This window comes from Xiphophorus maculatus, chromosome 23, assembly GCF_002775205.1.
Source record: "Xiphophorus maculatus strain JP 163 A chromosome 23, X_maculatus-5.0-male, whole genome shotgun sequence".
Taxonomy (NCBI): Eukaryota; Metazoa; Chordata; class Actinopteri; order Cyprinodontiformes; family Poeciliidae; genus Xiphophorus; species Xiphophorus maculatus.
This window is the reverse complement of record NC_036465.1, coordinates 25,317,895-25,333,104: the sequence shown is the minus strand read 5'-3', so window position 1 is coordinate 25,333,104 and position 15,210 is coordinate 25,317,895. Positions and strand designations below refer to the sequence as shown.

Sequence of the window (15,210 nt, the reverse complement as noted above, 5' to 3'; positions counted from 1 at the left end):
TAGAGTACGTTTTTATCCTCCGTTGCAAATATCTCTCAGGAGCGACATAAACACGAGTTTGACATCGCGTTCACGTTGCGAAATGTGAACGCTGTCTCGCTGTGTTGTGGTGTGTTTAAGGTCCTCCTGAAGCTCCTTGAACGCAGCACAAGAAGGGAAGCATAGTGAGAGAGCAGCTGCGTTATTGTACGAGGAGGCGGGATAAAGTGGGAACTGACAAGAAATGTCACTTCTTATTATGATTTATATATAAATAGAACCAATAATTTTTATTTTTTTTTTTTTTGGTTGTTGTTTTTTTTCTTTGTAGGTATTTCAGCTCAGGAAAACATATTACTGGAGCAAACACATTTTACCAATAATCTATTAGTTCCACATATTGAACCTACTATTGATCGCAGAGTGCAAACCGTTACTACCTCTTTATATAATTATATTTACAGGGGGCGTGGTCAACAGACCGGGGCTTGGCCAATGGGCTCGCAGTTTGGGGAGCGGGGCGTTCCATTCGGTTAGGAGCAGAAGTTGAACAGCGCGAGCTGTGAAACAGCCTCAGAAAGGCAGACACAGAGAGGGCAGATGCATCGGCCCTCTGCTGGAGGGGGGGCTTATTATAACAAATATATATGCACACATGAGTGAACTGTTTGGCTGCACGATAGCTCATATGTGGGTAACGGTTATTTTAGGAAAGCATACCACCGCGGCTTTACATTTAAAATGCCTATTTTAGTTTTTCTGTTAGACACGTCCGCCTCTATGAATCAGCGCACTTATTTGGGTACGACGTTTCTGGACGTTGCTAAAGGCGCGGTTGAGATCTTTATGAAGGTAAAGATGGATTCTACCCGGATTTCTTCAGCAAGCTCGCACCTTTGGCGAGCTCAGGGTTCCTTGGCGAAAGTCGGTAAACATTAATATATGCTGTTTTGGTTTTCTTTTTGACAGCTGCGTGCCCGAGACCCGGCTAGTAGAGGCGACAGGTACATGCTAGTTACATTCGATGAGCCACCATTCGGAGTGAAGGTAATTAGCAAATGATACCATTTTCACACTTCCAAGTCGAACGTGTTTGTCTGTCAGTGAGACTTTATTTTCCTTCAAGTTCGCCGGTGGCGAAAAAACGGCAAATTACTGCTCCAAACAGCCGCAGACCCGGAGCCGCACTGCATCCGAACATCCAGCGGACATTTTGCTTTTGTGTCGAGAAAACTCTCGGGCGTTGAGATGGAGGCGGGGAAATTTATTATCCCTCGTGACGTCACTCGTTTTTCACAGAACCGCACGCAGATTGGCCGAGGCCCCCGCCAGTCACGTTTCACCCCGCCCCCTTCATCAAAGTTGCACTCCCATTGGCCGTCCCTGGATGAAAGTTGATAAGCCCCGTTCATCATGAGAATCTCTTTATGTTTGTACGACTTCGCTGGAACAGAATTATCATCATTCACATGATAATTATTTGTCATACTGATGCTGTGAGAGGCTTCCTGCATAGAAACTCCCGGTAATTGCCTCACACAGAAAAAAACAGGACATGCAACCTCTCAATCTCTGCAGCAGTTCCCCCGCTTCCTGCCATAAAAACAGATGTACTCATCCCTATTCTATTGACTTGTTTATGGCTTGGCACACATCTCAGAGTTTTTCCCTACCCCTTAAAGCACAATCCCAAGTATGCACACAAACCCCCAAATTACGTAATTTCCTTCAGTGGCTGTTCCATATTGTGGAATTCATCAGGCTGGCCCAACTTGTGTCTACAGGCTACAGCGCCTTGCAAAAGTATTCACTTCCCTTTAACTTTTACACATTTCATCACATTACAATGCATTCTCAAGGTGATTTTATGAAAGACCAAAATAAGTGGTGAACAATTGTGAAGTGTAATACAAAGGTTGCATGTGTTTAAACTTTGATTTCCAGTTAAAAATGTGAAAAGTCTGGTGGGGATTAGTAATATATATATATTTTTTTTTTCCTGTTTTACAAAATACAAACAATACTGAGCTAATCTGAATGTTAAGGATATTTATCTTTAACTTTGCATCACGTTTTAAGAAGTTTAAAATCAGATTTTTGCTTTGTGCACTTATGTCACAAATCAAATCGCTATAATTAATGTCCACACAGAGCGTCTCCAAAGCCTTACAGTGCAATGCAAAAGTATCTGAACCACAAACCTCTTTATTTGTTGAAGTGAAAGGAGAACAATACATGGTTTCCCACAGTTATTACAAATAAAAATCTGAAGTTTACAAAATGCATATACATATTTAACGCCCCTAAATAAAATCCAGCACAACCAAACAAGCTTAGCTGGATATCTTTTTGAATAAAAACTGTAGCTTCTATGGAAATCTAAAGAAGAAAACAATAGCTAATAAGATTTGTTTTTAAAAAGCTAAAAGACTTACAGGACCTTATGGATTTATGATGACACTTTCTCCACTAGCAATATATTGATGTACAAAGCCCAACTGCAGACTGTTTGAAAAGGCAAATATGTTTCAGTATAACCGGAAACAATGCTATATATATATATTTTTTAGTACCCTGCCAGGGCATTCTTTTGTGGGCTCCAGTGTCCCCCATTTTTTGAAAGTAGGTTGACAGGAAAGGGGGAAGGAGGGAGGGGGAAGGCACGCGGCAAACGCCGCCAGGTCCGTGAGTCGAACCTGCGACGACCGCGTCGAGGACCCAAGACCTCCAAACATGGGTCGCGCTATCCCCCACGCCACCACGGCATGCCCCCTACTTCCTTTTAGGCTGCATGTATCACTGGTCTAATTGAATCTTAAAAGTCTAACTTTATCAATGTGGTTTATAGTTTTGGTTTTTAATAGAAAATTGAACGTGTTTAATTGTTTATCATTGTCCAGCACTAGCTCGGATCAAATATGCATGCGTTAGAGCGGCCTAGTCAAAGTCCAGGCCTAAATGGACCTGTCGGTAACTAAAGAAAATGACTGAAATGACACTATCTGCATCAACCTTCTTTTTTTTTTTCCACGTAACCCACAGCAGAATAACTGTTTTTAGCTCATGTCCCCACAGTGGGAGTTTCACTGCTCGCAAGTGTGAAACGGGTGCAAAACCGTCGCAGGTCGGTGCTGTAGCTTTCGCAACAATTTGTAAATGCGGCCAACAGACAAACCTCTTGTGCATCACACACCTCGATCAAACAAACCAGGATGTGATTCTCCTTCCGCCTCATAAAGCCGCTGCCGCCTGACAGGGCTTTCCCTCGTCTGTGCAGCGAGTCTTGAACTGCTCTCTCTTCCCCTCCCTCTGGCTGCTTGTGGCCCGCTCCGTGAGCCGCGCTGAGCTTCACAGTGAAAAGATGAGGTGGTACTGATTGGGGCCGGTGTGTGATTGCACATTCACAGATGCAATAAATTGTTGATGTCGAGGAAGGGGAAGAGGGGGAGAGAAAGAGAGAGAGAGCGCGAGCCGTTGAGATAGGCTTATCTGCAGAAATATTCTGTAATTTGAATTATTGAGCGCAGCGTTTCTTCTGATCTATGCAGGACAGTCTGGGTCTGATGGGGCTGAAGTGATTAATCGTGATGAACCCATTATTCAAATAATCATCAGCTAACTTACTAATCGATTAATCGTTAAGTGGATTCAAAAAAGGCAAATTACTGACAAAAAACCCAACATGTTCTGAGCAGTATTTAAGCCAAAACTGTCCAAAATATATATACATTTTGCACTTAGGATGAAAACACCTTTGTCCGTAAGGATGTTTTACCCAAAATGCCTTAGTTTTAGCTTCACTCAGTTCAGAATCACTAAAGAAATGTTTATTTTCTCAGTAAAAAAAATCATTGAATTATTTGTTTGTACATTTTAACATATTTCTAATATTGTGGTTAAATGACAAATCTGTATAATGTGCCAATTTTAAAAAAAAAAATCCGATTAATTGTCAGAATAGTCAATAAAATAGTCGATTAGTAAAATAATTGTTACTTGCACTTACAGCCCTTGTGTTTGGTAACTTTAACGTTATCACTCTGAATGCATGACAGTTATTGTACGATCTCCTAATACTCATGTAGCTGCATGCTCGTCCTACAAGAATCTGTTGCTGTTCACCTTTGTGTGTGTGCAGCCTCTTACCCTCCTTCTCTCAGCAGAGGAAGATGTAAAGCTTGCAGGTCATCCTTAGATTAAGCATAAAGCTGCAGCACTAAAGCAGTTGACCCCGTAGGTAAAAGTGGAAAAGCAGTTGCACACTCGCGCTCCCTCCTGTGGGAGTAAAAGTCTCCCGCAGAGGACGTACAGCAGTGGGAAGTGTATTCCTGGATTCCTCTTACGCACGAACTAAACAGCCGTCTCTGAACTTCAGCGTTCATCGGCCTGCGGTCGGTCACTCAGAACCGACTTTACTTTCTCCCCCGGCCACCAAAAAAGGATCTGAATCATTTAATCGGTTTGATTTGCATGAGAACAAAACTTGTTGTTTTTTTTCTTCTTCTTCTTCTCTTTTGTAATAACATAGCCTGCATACGTGTGGGTGTGTGTTCTATTTTAAGTCGGTAGATGTTTGCCGACTTCGGGCCCTTTCTCCGGCGCCTGTTTCTCTCAACCTGAACTCAGTCTGTTTGCGTTTCAGGCAGGCTGGAAGGAGAACCATGCTACCTTCATGTGCGAGCTGAAGAACCTGCAGGCGTCTGGGCTCACCAGGCTTGGGCACGCACTCCGCACAGCGTTCGACCTGCTCAACCTCAACCGCCTCGTCTCTGGCATTGACAACTATGGACAGGTAATGTGACAAGCCACGATCACTGAGTTTTGAGACAGTATTTTTCAGTGTTTTAGTTTTTATTGTTTTGTTGCCTCCTGGTTGGTTCGTTGATATGCTTTTGGAGTAACTTTGGCCACCACTGTTCCATTTTTTTTCTCCATTTATGGAAAACAGACACAAGTTGACTTTGTTTCTAATCTGTTTTTTAAATGTTCTTGGGGCTAGGGCATGCTGTGTTGCTTTTTGAGATCTGTTAGCCAACTTCCTGTGTCACACAGGTTCTTACTAAGTGATTTCTTGAATTTACAGGTCAAGAAATCACTTGACCTGTGACTGGACTGCTAGTTAAGCTGAACCAAAACATTATAGTTTATCAGAGTTCATATTGCATTTAACAGATGATTATATATTCAGTTTGATTTGACCAGTTTTTTAACCTTAATAAAGAATTGGTCATTTGACAACTGTTTGTTGAATTTTCTTAGATTCTTATCATCTGATATTCGGATTTATTTAAAACATTTCAGTGAGACAAAAAAAAAGTGCAAAATGGAACATTTTGATTGCAATATTTTACGTCACTGTAACTACAAATTCTTCTTCTCTTGTTAACTAACAAAATATACTTAAAAATTAAAAAAATAAATTAACTGACATGAAGTAGAACAATGGTTAAGTACATGAGTATGAAACAGTTTCTTTACAAGTATGAACTATGGAAGTAGACTGGGACAAAATGGCAAAGCTCAGGTACAAAATGCGAGAAATATGATATGGAAGATGTTTTCGACTAATTTAAGCAAGATTTGTAGCTTTATGGACAAGAAAACGAACCTTTTGATCCTTTTAATACAAGTTAATAAGATTTTTTTGTGTTTTTCTTACTTTTTACTCACTCTTTTGTCTAAAAATAGCAAGGGGAAAATTGTCTTTTAGATGTTGCCTAATCCAATCAACATTCCCCCCTTTTTTTTTTTATCTCGCTCTCTCCGCTAGAAGGCAGAAATGGATTACTACAGTAAGACAACTTTTGTACATCAGGAGTGTGTGAATCTGCTTAGGCATTCCCCATGTGTGTGAATTAGAGGAGACTGACCTCTGCTGCGCTGCCCTCAACTAGTAGCACAAGGACATTATGACACAAAGCAAAGATTAGCCGCAGCTACAGCGGGCTCATGTTGGATATTACATGCTGACTTCTGTTTAAACATTTCTGTAAAGATTATGTCATTAGCTTAAGCCAGCAAGTGGAATTTCTTTTGCTCAGAGCCAAGATTCAGGTTGTGGAGTAGAAAAGGCAGGAAAGCAGAGTAGTGAAATTCACTTGGGCTGGAACGATTAATCGTATTAATCACGATCAATTGATTATTTAAACAATTGTCAACTGATTTAGTAATCGATTAATCGTCAACTGGAGTATGTGGACTCCAAAAAAGACTATTTACTGATGGAACAACACACCCAGAGTGGTAATTAAGCAACAAACATTAAAAAATATATATATATACGTATATAAAAAAACGCTTTGTAAATATGTTCTACCCAGAAATCCTAAAGTGTCATAGTTTTCGTTTCACCCGATTCAAATTCTGTAAAAACCTAAATCTCCCATTAAGCTTCTTTTGCTCTCCGATTATTAATCAGTTAACAAAAAAATTAATCAATTTCTCTTCATCTGAACAAAATGTTTGTTTTCTTATTTAAAATGGATTTTGTATTCCTTTTTTATTTGCATATTTTAATATGTTTCTAGAATTGTATATGAATATTCAAGAGGTTAAATGAAAAATTTGTATAATGTGTAAGATAGTTTTTTATACGACTAATCGATTAATTGTCCGAATAATCGATTACTGAAATAATCGTTAGCTGCGGCCCTAAAATGGACTCGCTGCTCTTCAGCCTGCTTGCTGAATGCGGCTGTTTTCCCTTCAGGGCCGCAACCCATTCTTCCTGGAGCCATCCGTGATCATTACCATCACTGATGGGAATAAGCTCACAAACAGCTCCGGGGTGCCAGATGAGGTGAGACACACGCAGACACAAGTAACACCAACATCCTCCGTTTCATAGCAGCACCAGCTGTACAGCTGCCGCTTCGGAAGCTTCTTAGCTCTTTGTGTTGTAGTAACGTTGACTGTCTCGAACCGCCGTGCAGCTGCACCTGCCGCTGAACTCCCCTCTGGCTGGCAGCGAGCTCACCAAAGAGCCTTTTCGCTGGGACCAGCGGCTGTTCGCTCTGGTGCTGAGGCTGCCGGGAGCAGCCGCGCCGGACAACGAGCAGCTCGGCAGCGTCCCCACAGATGAGTCGGCGATCACGCAGATGTGTGAAGTCACGGGAGGTTTGGCCTTTTCTTCTTCGCCTCCTTCTTCGGTTCGTTGGTTGAGTTTTTCCCGCTGGAACGAGAACTCATTGTGAAGTTTGATCCTCTCAGGACGGTCGTACTGCGTTCGAACACAACGGATGCTAAACCAGTGTCTGGAGTCTCTGGTGCAAAAGGTTCAAAGCGGCGTCGTCATCAACTTTGAGAAGACCGGGCCGGATCCGCCTCTCGGAGGAGAAGGTGAATTTTTGATGCACACACAACTTAAAAGCTGCAGGTGGAACAATGCTTGCATCCACCTTGAAAAGGTTAAGACCGAGTCCAGTCAGGTGCATACAGTCAAATAGCACACGTTTTGATCCTTTTAATACAAGTAAAGATTTTTTTTGTGTTTTTCTTACTTTTTATTCACTCTTTTGTCGTGAACATTTCCTACAGGTAACTGAAGCAAACATAATGTTGACAGGAAACAGTATTTTTAACGTTTGAACAAAACAACTGATCCACCTCCTGGTTTGTTTCATTGATTGGTGACATGAGAGTTTCTAGGGGAAAGAAAGCTTTGCAAAAGTATTCACAGTACATTGTATCTCATTACAACAATGTACCCTGATAGTGGCGCACAACTGTGAACTGGAAATACAACTATTCAAGTATTTCACTTAAAATACAGTCCAATGAAACCACAGAGTGCATTCTTAAAAAGTCTGGCAAAGTCTTGAATTCTCATGCATGTGTTAAGGCCTTAAAATGTCTTGAATTTAGATTAAAACATCATTTGGCTTTTAATATGTTAATCACAGATCTTAAATTTGATCTTGACAGGACTGATTAATCTTTTATATTTTATGAGGTTTTTTTCTCTCAAGATTTTTCTGTTTGACAAACGTTTGAGTCGCACTCAGGCGTCTTCATTGCATTCTGTGACTCAAGACAGTTGAGGCTACCGCTAACTAGCTACTAATATGTCATTGCTAGCTAGCGAGCTTTCTATCATGGATAAGTTCAATTTTATCCTCTCGGCCGCTGGGCGAAGTTTGTACGTGGAGAGATGGGTCGTAATTTATATTCATAGTGGCCTTAAAAAGTCTGAAATCTGAGTTGGTGGGACCTGCAGAAATCCTTAAACCAACTGCCATCAGAGGTCATCTAATTAGTAAAGAACATTAGTGAACATCATCCATCATGAAGGCCAAGGAGCACAGGAGAGAGATCATGAAGGAAGTTGTGGAGAATTCTTAAGCAGGATTGCTTTTTTAAAAAAATATTCCAAACCTTAATCATCTTCCCATCCAAGCCATCATCTAAATATTAGAAAGCTAAACCAAGATATGGTCGTCCACCTCAATCGTCAGGCCTCGTCATCAGAACTTGTAAAGATAGTAGGCAAGACGAGGGCCATAATACCGCAGCTGGTTTGTCTGGTTTGCAGTTTTCCAGAAACAACAACCAGAGCAAACATGTGGAAGAAGGTTGGTCAGATGAGTCAGAAGTTAAACATTGTGGCCTACATGGACGATGTGATATAGATGCGCAGAAAACCAACCTTGTACATCCCTGAGTATGGGGCTTGCTTTTTAGATTTTAGTTTTTTATAGAAAGTACCAATAAAATACATATAGGTTTTTAGTTAAAATGTGACAAAATGTGGAACATTTGCAAGGCACTGTGTATAAGCTGTGTTAAAGATCCTAAATGGTAGCAATATCTGCATATTTATTGGGTTTGTTCTGTTGTTTCTTGACCGTTTTAGACAACTCTGTGGAGTCCAGTCGTCCCGTTTCAACCTTCAACGCACAGCCCTGGCACAGCTGCCACAAACTAATCTATGTTCGACCAAACCCAAAGACAGGGGTCCCGGTCGGCCACTGGCCCATACCAGAGTCTTTCTGGCCAGACCAGAACTCTCCAAGCCTGGTGAGCAGTTCTGTGTTAGTCTGCTGCTTTTATTTCGGCTTTCTCATCTACTATTTTGTTGCGATTTATGGGTTTTTCTTGGTGTATTTGAGGTACCGTCAGAGTATCCAGCAATTCAACTCTTTGAGCTAAATTCCTGTGCTGAATTAATTTCTTCACGTTCCCCCCAGCCGCCTCGCACTGCTCACCCCGTGGTGCGTTTCTCCTGTGTGGACTGTGAGCCCATGGTGATTGACAAACTTCCCTTTGACAAATACGAGATGGAGCCGTCCCCACTCACCCAGTACATCCTGGAAAGGAAATCCCCGCACATGTGCTGGCAGGTAGGCTGAACGCCGGTCGGGTTTCACCTGTTTTTCCCGTGGCTGTGATGTTTAACTGGATCGTTTGACGCCTCATCCTCAGGTTTTTGTTAGCAGCAGCGGGAAGCAAAACGACCTGGGAAAACCGTTTGGCTACCTCAAGGCCAGCACCGCCCTGACCTGTGTTAATCTGTTTGTCATGCCGTACAACTATCCGGTCCTTCTTCCGCTCCTCGGTAAGACTCCCAGCACTAATCCACAGAATGCCTGGATCAGTAGATCACAGCTGGTGCCAAATTCAAAATGGCCTCCTGGTCACAGCATCGACGTTATTTATCATTTAACCGATTTTATCGAATGATTAATCTATTTTATAGCGCGATTAATTGGTTGTATTAATTATTTTTTAGAGCTGGTGCTCAATTCAAAATGGCTTCCTGATCATCACATCAATGTTATTGCTCAATTAACCAATTTTATCTAACAATTATTTGATCTTAATCAATCGATTAATCTACTTTATTGAGCCATTGATTGGTTTATTCATTGCTTTTAGAGCTGGTGCTTAATTCAATGGCTTCATCAATTGATTAATCTGTTTGCTCACTTACCCTGAGTTGCTAAAAATGTCTCCGGCAACCATTTTTCTCCTTTCAGACGATTTACTTAAAGTTCACAAATTCAAACCAAACCTGAAGTGGCGACAGGCCTTCGAGATGTACCTGAAGACGATGCCTCCGTACTACCTGCTGGTAAACACCACTCGGCGTTCTCTGGTGTTGCTTTTATTGGTTGATTTATTTCACCCAAACACTGTTCTGCTATCTGCTGACAGCCCTTAAAAAAGGCAATGAGGATGATGGGAGCACCAAACCTCATCGCCGACACAATGGACTGCGGCTTGAGTTATAGCATCATTTCATACCTGAAGAAGCTCAGCCAGCAGGTAAGCAGCAGCAGTGAGGGATGGAGAAACATCCTAATGTAATCCAAACATACTGTTACTGTAAATGTTTATCCATTCCACCACATCCTGAACACATCAGTTATGAATATTTAGTTCATTGTCTCTATATCTATTATTTACTTGTTGCCTCCAGGCGATTTGTATAGAACATTTCAGCTACCAGGCAGTTGAAGTGCTTTACACCAGAACATAAAACAAGCACAAAACGGCACATTTTGTCATATGTCATCATCCATGTCATCAAGCAAATATAGATCAAATATATTGATCAATGTTCCACTTACTACTTATCGAAGAAAACTATGAATAGGTGGATTTTTGGCCCTAATTTAAAGGAACTCCGTGTTTCAGCATATTTTCAGTTTTCCGGAAGTTTGTTCCAGATTAGTGGAGCATAGAAGCTGAAATGCTGCTGCTCCATGTTTGATTCTGGCTCTGCGGATGCAGACGAGGCTAATTGGCTAATTACTTACTTCCTCTTTTTGTCCATCTGAAACTATAGCAGCTTCCACATTTATTATTATTATTATTAACAGCCTCATATTATTACTATTTAGCTGAAAAATTATAATGCCCAGCACAAAATGTTTTAACTCATTCTCACACTTTCAGTTTTTCATGGTAGATTCCATAAGTATTAAAGTGTCTTTTGAACTTTTGATTACAGCTCCATGACTTCCTGTTTTCGAGAAACAAGACTCGACACAGAGCCACTCTTCACACTGGGAAAGACTAGAAAACATGACATTCAGTTAGAGCCAATTAGAAGTGCTTCAAATGGAAATGTTCCAGTCACATAAAAAACACCACAACACTGGTAACCCAGGTCGCAGAATTGTTTTCAGAAAATCTCATACACTAAGGGTATCTGCAATAGTTATAGATGCAGTTTCTTGAATCTTTTGTTTTTTAATCCAGAAACAACCAACATCCCAGCTCTTCTGACACTCATACTGATCCCCACTATTACAATCAAGAATCATTTTACTTCGCTTTTGTTCTGCTGTCGGCAAACGTAAACAAGCGCACCTGGTTCAAAGGTTTACTCTGTCTTAATTTCATCCCGCTACATTTTTGTTTCCTATTTTTCTGTTTGTTTTTTTACCGAAGGCAAAAATTGAATCAGACCGCCTAATTGTGTCCGTGGGGAAAAAAGCTCCTCAAGAAACGGGCATAAAGGTGAAGAACCACTCCAGCGCTCTCTCTCTGGCCCACCGGCGGGACTTCAAGCAGCTGCTGCAGGGAATCACCGGAGAGGGGCCTCTCCGCCTGGTCGACATCAACTTCAAAGAGTTCGCCGGCTTCCAGATCGCTCTTCTCAACAAGGTGAGAGACGACAGCGCGCTTTCTCTGCAGAGAGGTCTGGTGTTCACGCAGCGTTTCGCCATCAAAATGTCTCCCCAGGATGTGAAACCGCAAGCTTACCGGAACGCCTACGACATCCCGAGGCGAAACCTCTTGGATCAGCTCACCAGAATGCGCACCAACCTGCTGCGGACCTCGTTGAAGCTGATCCGAGGCCAAGACGAAGGTACGACCGAAGTCTTTGGAAATTCCTTCTGTAGGAGACGCAGATGTCCATTTTGAATCTGAATGTGTTGATATGAGTGTGTCTGTTGTTGTTAGACTTCCTGCACAGCATTCCAGTGGCCCAGATGGGCAACTACCAGGAGTACTTGAAGATGATGCCGTCTCCGTTAAGAGAGATTGATCCCGATCAACCCAAACGGCTTCACACGTTTGGGAATCCTTTCAAGCAGGATAAAAAGGTAAACATTTGCCAACCCCTGCAGCGTGCAGGTAATCCCTCGAGCTTTTTCACATCTTGTCAAATCACAACCGCAACTCTAAATTGCTTTTATTGTGTGACAGACAAACTCTGAGCGCTGAGTAAACGGGAAGGGAGCAGAAAATGATACACGGTCGTCAAATGTTTCATTTGACAAATTTTGTTCCAAAACATCTAAGCCACATTTTTAGTTTTTTGTTTCTAAAACATTTTGAAAACCACGCCTCGTTTTGCTTCTACTTCCTCCTGTCTTATGAACACCTGTGCAGCGTGTCAGGTCTACCCGGCCGGATACGGACACGTTGTCTTGGTTCTGCAGTTCTGTTGTCTTCTCCACCGTGTTCCCCAGGGCATGATGATCGACGAGGCGGACGAGTTCGTGGCCGGACCTCAGAACAAGAAGCGGGGCCACTCCGGCGACCCCAACTCCAGCGGCACCGTGAAGCGAAGACGGAGCATGTCCCCGTTACTGCGGCGACCGCAGACCCCGCCGGGCAGCACCAACCATGTGGCGGTGGGGAAGAGTCCAGGCCAGCAGAATCTCCTCAAACCCCCGTCACAACACAAAGGTAGGATGAAGAAGTAAAGCCCGATTCTGATGTAGTTCAGAGGGATAAAAAAAGCCCACTAATTTTTTTAATTTTTATTGTGAACAGATGGGAACAACATGGTGCTCACCGAGAGCAACGGCGACGGATTCCTCGGCCTGGACTCTGGCGAGATCTGGCCCGGCGAGGTGGACGCAGAGGCGCTCTGTCCATCCCCGTTGATGCTGGAGGATAAGACGGGATTGGCGGAGCCGTTTCAGGCGGAGGAGGCGAGCGCGGTGGAGGACGAAGATCACCTGGAGGAGCAGACGACGGAGGAGAGGCACAACTGCGACCGCCTGAGTCCGCAGAGCGAGCTGGACGGCAGCGAAGACGACTTCGCCGCGCTCGACACCATTTACATAACCCCGCTGGACGGCTGCCAAGCCGAGCTGAGGAGCAGAGTCATCAAGGAGGTCCGCAAACCTGGACGGAGTGAGTACAAACCAGGCAGCCGGATCTCAGTGTGGGAATCCGTCAGTTCTTACCTTAATCTGTGTGTGTTCGTCCCCAGACTATAAATCCATACTCAATCTGCTGCAGCAGGTGAAAGGACCGGTGAACATTCGAAAGTACTTCATCCAACATGCAATCAAAGAAGCTTTGAGGTAAGAAACAAGAAGCTGTACTTTTTTTAAAGGGGCAGTATCATGTGAAATTGATTTTTTTGAGCTTCACATCACGTTATAAAGTCATTCCCTCATCAAAAACACATCTGGAGTGTCGCTTTGATTCCTTGAAATCCTTTAATATCCATGGCAACCATTCAGCTTTGCAAAACGCCTGCTTGGACAAGCTCCATACTGTTGGCACATCTCCTCCTCAGAGCTGCAGTTTCCGAACTTCAGAGCTTCCGCTTCACAAAGCAGCCCTTCCCCAGCTCCTTCAGACTAGCCAGCAGCAATTAGCAAACACCTGGTGCAACTGTGCAGCTTAAAGATCGTTATAGGAGCTTCTTAGTGCACTGCTGGTAGAAACATTGTTAAAGGGTTAACAGAGGAGCCATGCTGTGATGACTTCCTGAAAGCAGCATTTCAGAAAGAGAAGGAGTTTCTTAAAGAGACAGAGGCCCAATTTAAAGGTGTTAAGATACAAAGTAACATTTAAGTTATATTTGTTACATGTAGCATTTTTATAACAACTCAAGGTGGCATAGTTACTTGATTATGCTATAAAATGGCAACGTGTGCCTGGAAAACACATATTGCTGCCCCTTTAAAGCAGATTCATGTGTTAAGAGTGGCCTAGTCAAAGTCTGGGTCTAAATAAATAATAGAAATGAATGTTCTACATCCAGTCTTATTGTGCCTGAACCAAAAAAAAAAAAGGTCTCATCTAAACAAGTGCTGCTGGGTTTCCCCCGGGGTTTCTTCCTCTCCTCTGAACCTTCAAGCTGCTCCGTTTCCTGTCTGACTTCCTGCCTCCGCCTCATGAAGCTTCGTTTCGTTTCGCCAGGTTCAAGAAGCGCGTGTTGATCCAGCAGCTGGAGACCGCCCTGGCCGAAGTGGAGGACGACACGGCGCCGTGCTCTCCGCTTCCCAACGATCACGGCAGGTAGTAAACCCGCAGAAACCCACCAGCGTCCTGTCCCGTTTTTCATCACCGCCGGGTTTCGCCGCCGCCAAAACACCTCCGCCGCAAGTGGAGGATTCGGAGATGCAGAGAAGGAAAGCGCCGCCGTCGCGTTGTTGTCGTTTAACCGGATGGGGGCGAGGGGTCCTTCAGAACTGAGCCGCTTGCGACGAACACGCTGATGTCGACAGAGACCGTAAACTCCCGGACGGCTTTCGTCAGTGAGGACAAGTCCAGCAGACTCACACACTCCTTTAGACGAAAAGCCACACAGCTGGCCTGATCCTCACGTGTGTCAGATACTGGTCATGTACTGGTTTCCTCCCCCAATCACCCCAGCTGTTACAAACAGACCCGTTTTCAGCTGGTCTGAAAGTCGTTCTCATTTATAAATATTCTTTTACGCGACTAAAAAAAAGAAAAAAGAAATAGAGAAAAGCTTAAACATTCATGTAAAGTTGTGGCTGACAGGACGAATCGGGTTAAGCCAGATTACGTCTGCAACAAAAACAGCGCACTGATTTTATTTTATTTATTTATTTATTACTCTTTTTTTTTTTTTTATCTCCGTTGATCCCGTTACCTAATATCTGACTATTTTTAGTTGATGCTGACATGTGTTGGCATGAGGGGTTGTGCAATATGGAACAGAGCTTAACAAGAATAAAAATAGGAAGAAATCTGGAAATTCAACTAATATAAACATTCCAATTAAATAAAAGATTCATAATTTGGATCGTTTGGCAACAAAATAAGTGTGATTATTATTTAAAGAGACAGTACGCAGTGCTGAAAAAAATGACTCGCACACAGAAAGAGGAAAGCTTTGCTCATCAATGGCAGCAAATCCCTCAAATGTCTAATAATTGTAACGAACAAAAATATTTACGTTACTTTAAAATGTTAGCCTGTATTGTGATATTTCTTAGCTCGTATTGACACATTGCTCAACCTCAGTCACTATTTGTTTTCCAGTCCAAAAATTTCTCATATATATAT

At 42.7% G+C, this 15,210-nt stretch overlaps 1 protein-coding gene across 1 annotated transcript; it reads left to right on the top strand.

Moving 5' to 3' along the window:
* Positions 1 to 554: 554 nt before the first annotated feature.
* Positions 555 to 15,210, top strand: LOC102226685 (integrator complex subunit 6). Its single transcript, XM_005810926.3, has 18 exons — positions 555 to 831; positions 949 to 1,026; positions 4,622 to 4,771; positions 6,689 to 6,778; positions 6,912 to 7,095; positions 7,189 to 7,317; positions 8,831 to 8,994; positions 9,165 to 9,317; positions 9,400 to 9,532; positions 9,954 to 10,048; positions 10,132 to 10,242; positions 11,374 to 11,589; positions 11,668 to 11,794; positions 11,890 to 12,032; positions 12,402 to 12,621; positions 12,709 to 13,074; positions 13,154 to 13,247; positions 14,095 to 15,210. The coding sequence occupies exons 1-18, from the start codon at positions 721 to 723 to the stop codon at positions 14,195 to 14,197; spliced, it is 2,667 nt and encodes an 888-aa protein (XP_005810983.1). The 5' UTR covers positions 555 to 720; the 3' UTR covers positions 14,198 to 15,210.

What these genes read in the sequence shown, in the direction of transcription:
- LOC102226685 (XM_005810926.3), top strand. Translation starts at nt 721, where the DNA reads ATGCCTATTTTAGTTTTTCTGTTAGACACGTCCGCCTCTATGAATCAG. An exon ending in AGCCACCATTCGGAGTGAAG is followed by an intron (nt 1,027 to 4,621) that starts GTAATTAGCAAA and finishes TTTGCGTTTCAG; the next exon opens with GCAGGCTGGAAGGAGAACCA. An exon ending in GCTCCGGGGTGCCAGATGAG is followed by an intron (nt 6,779 to 6,911) that starts GTGAGACACACG and finishes ACCGCCGTGCAG; the next exon opens with CTGCACCTGCCGCTGAACTC.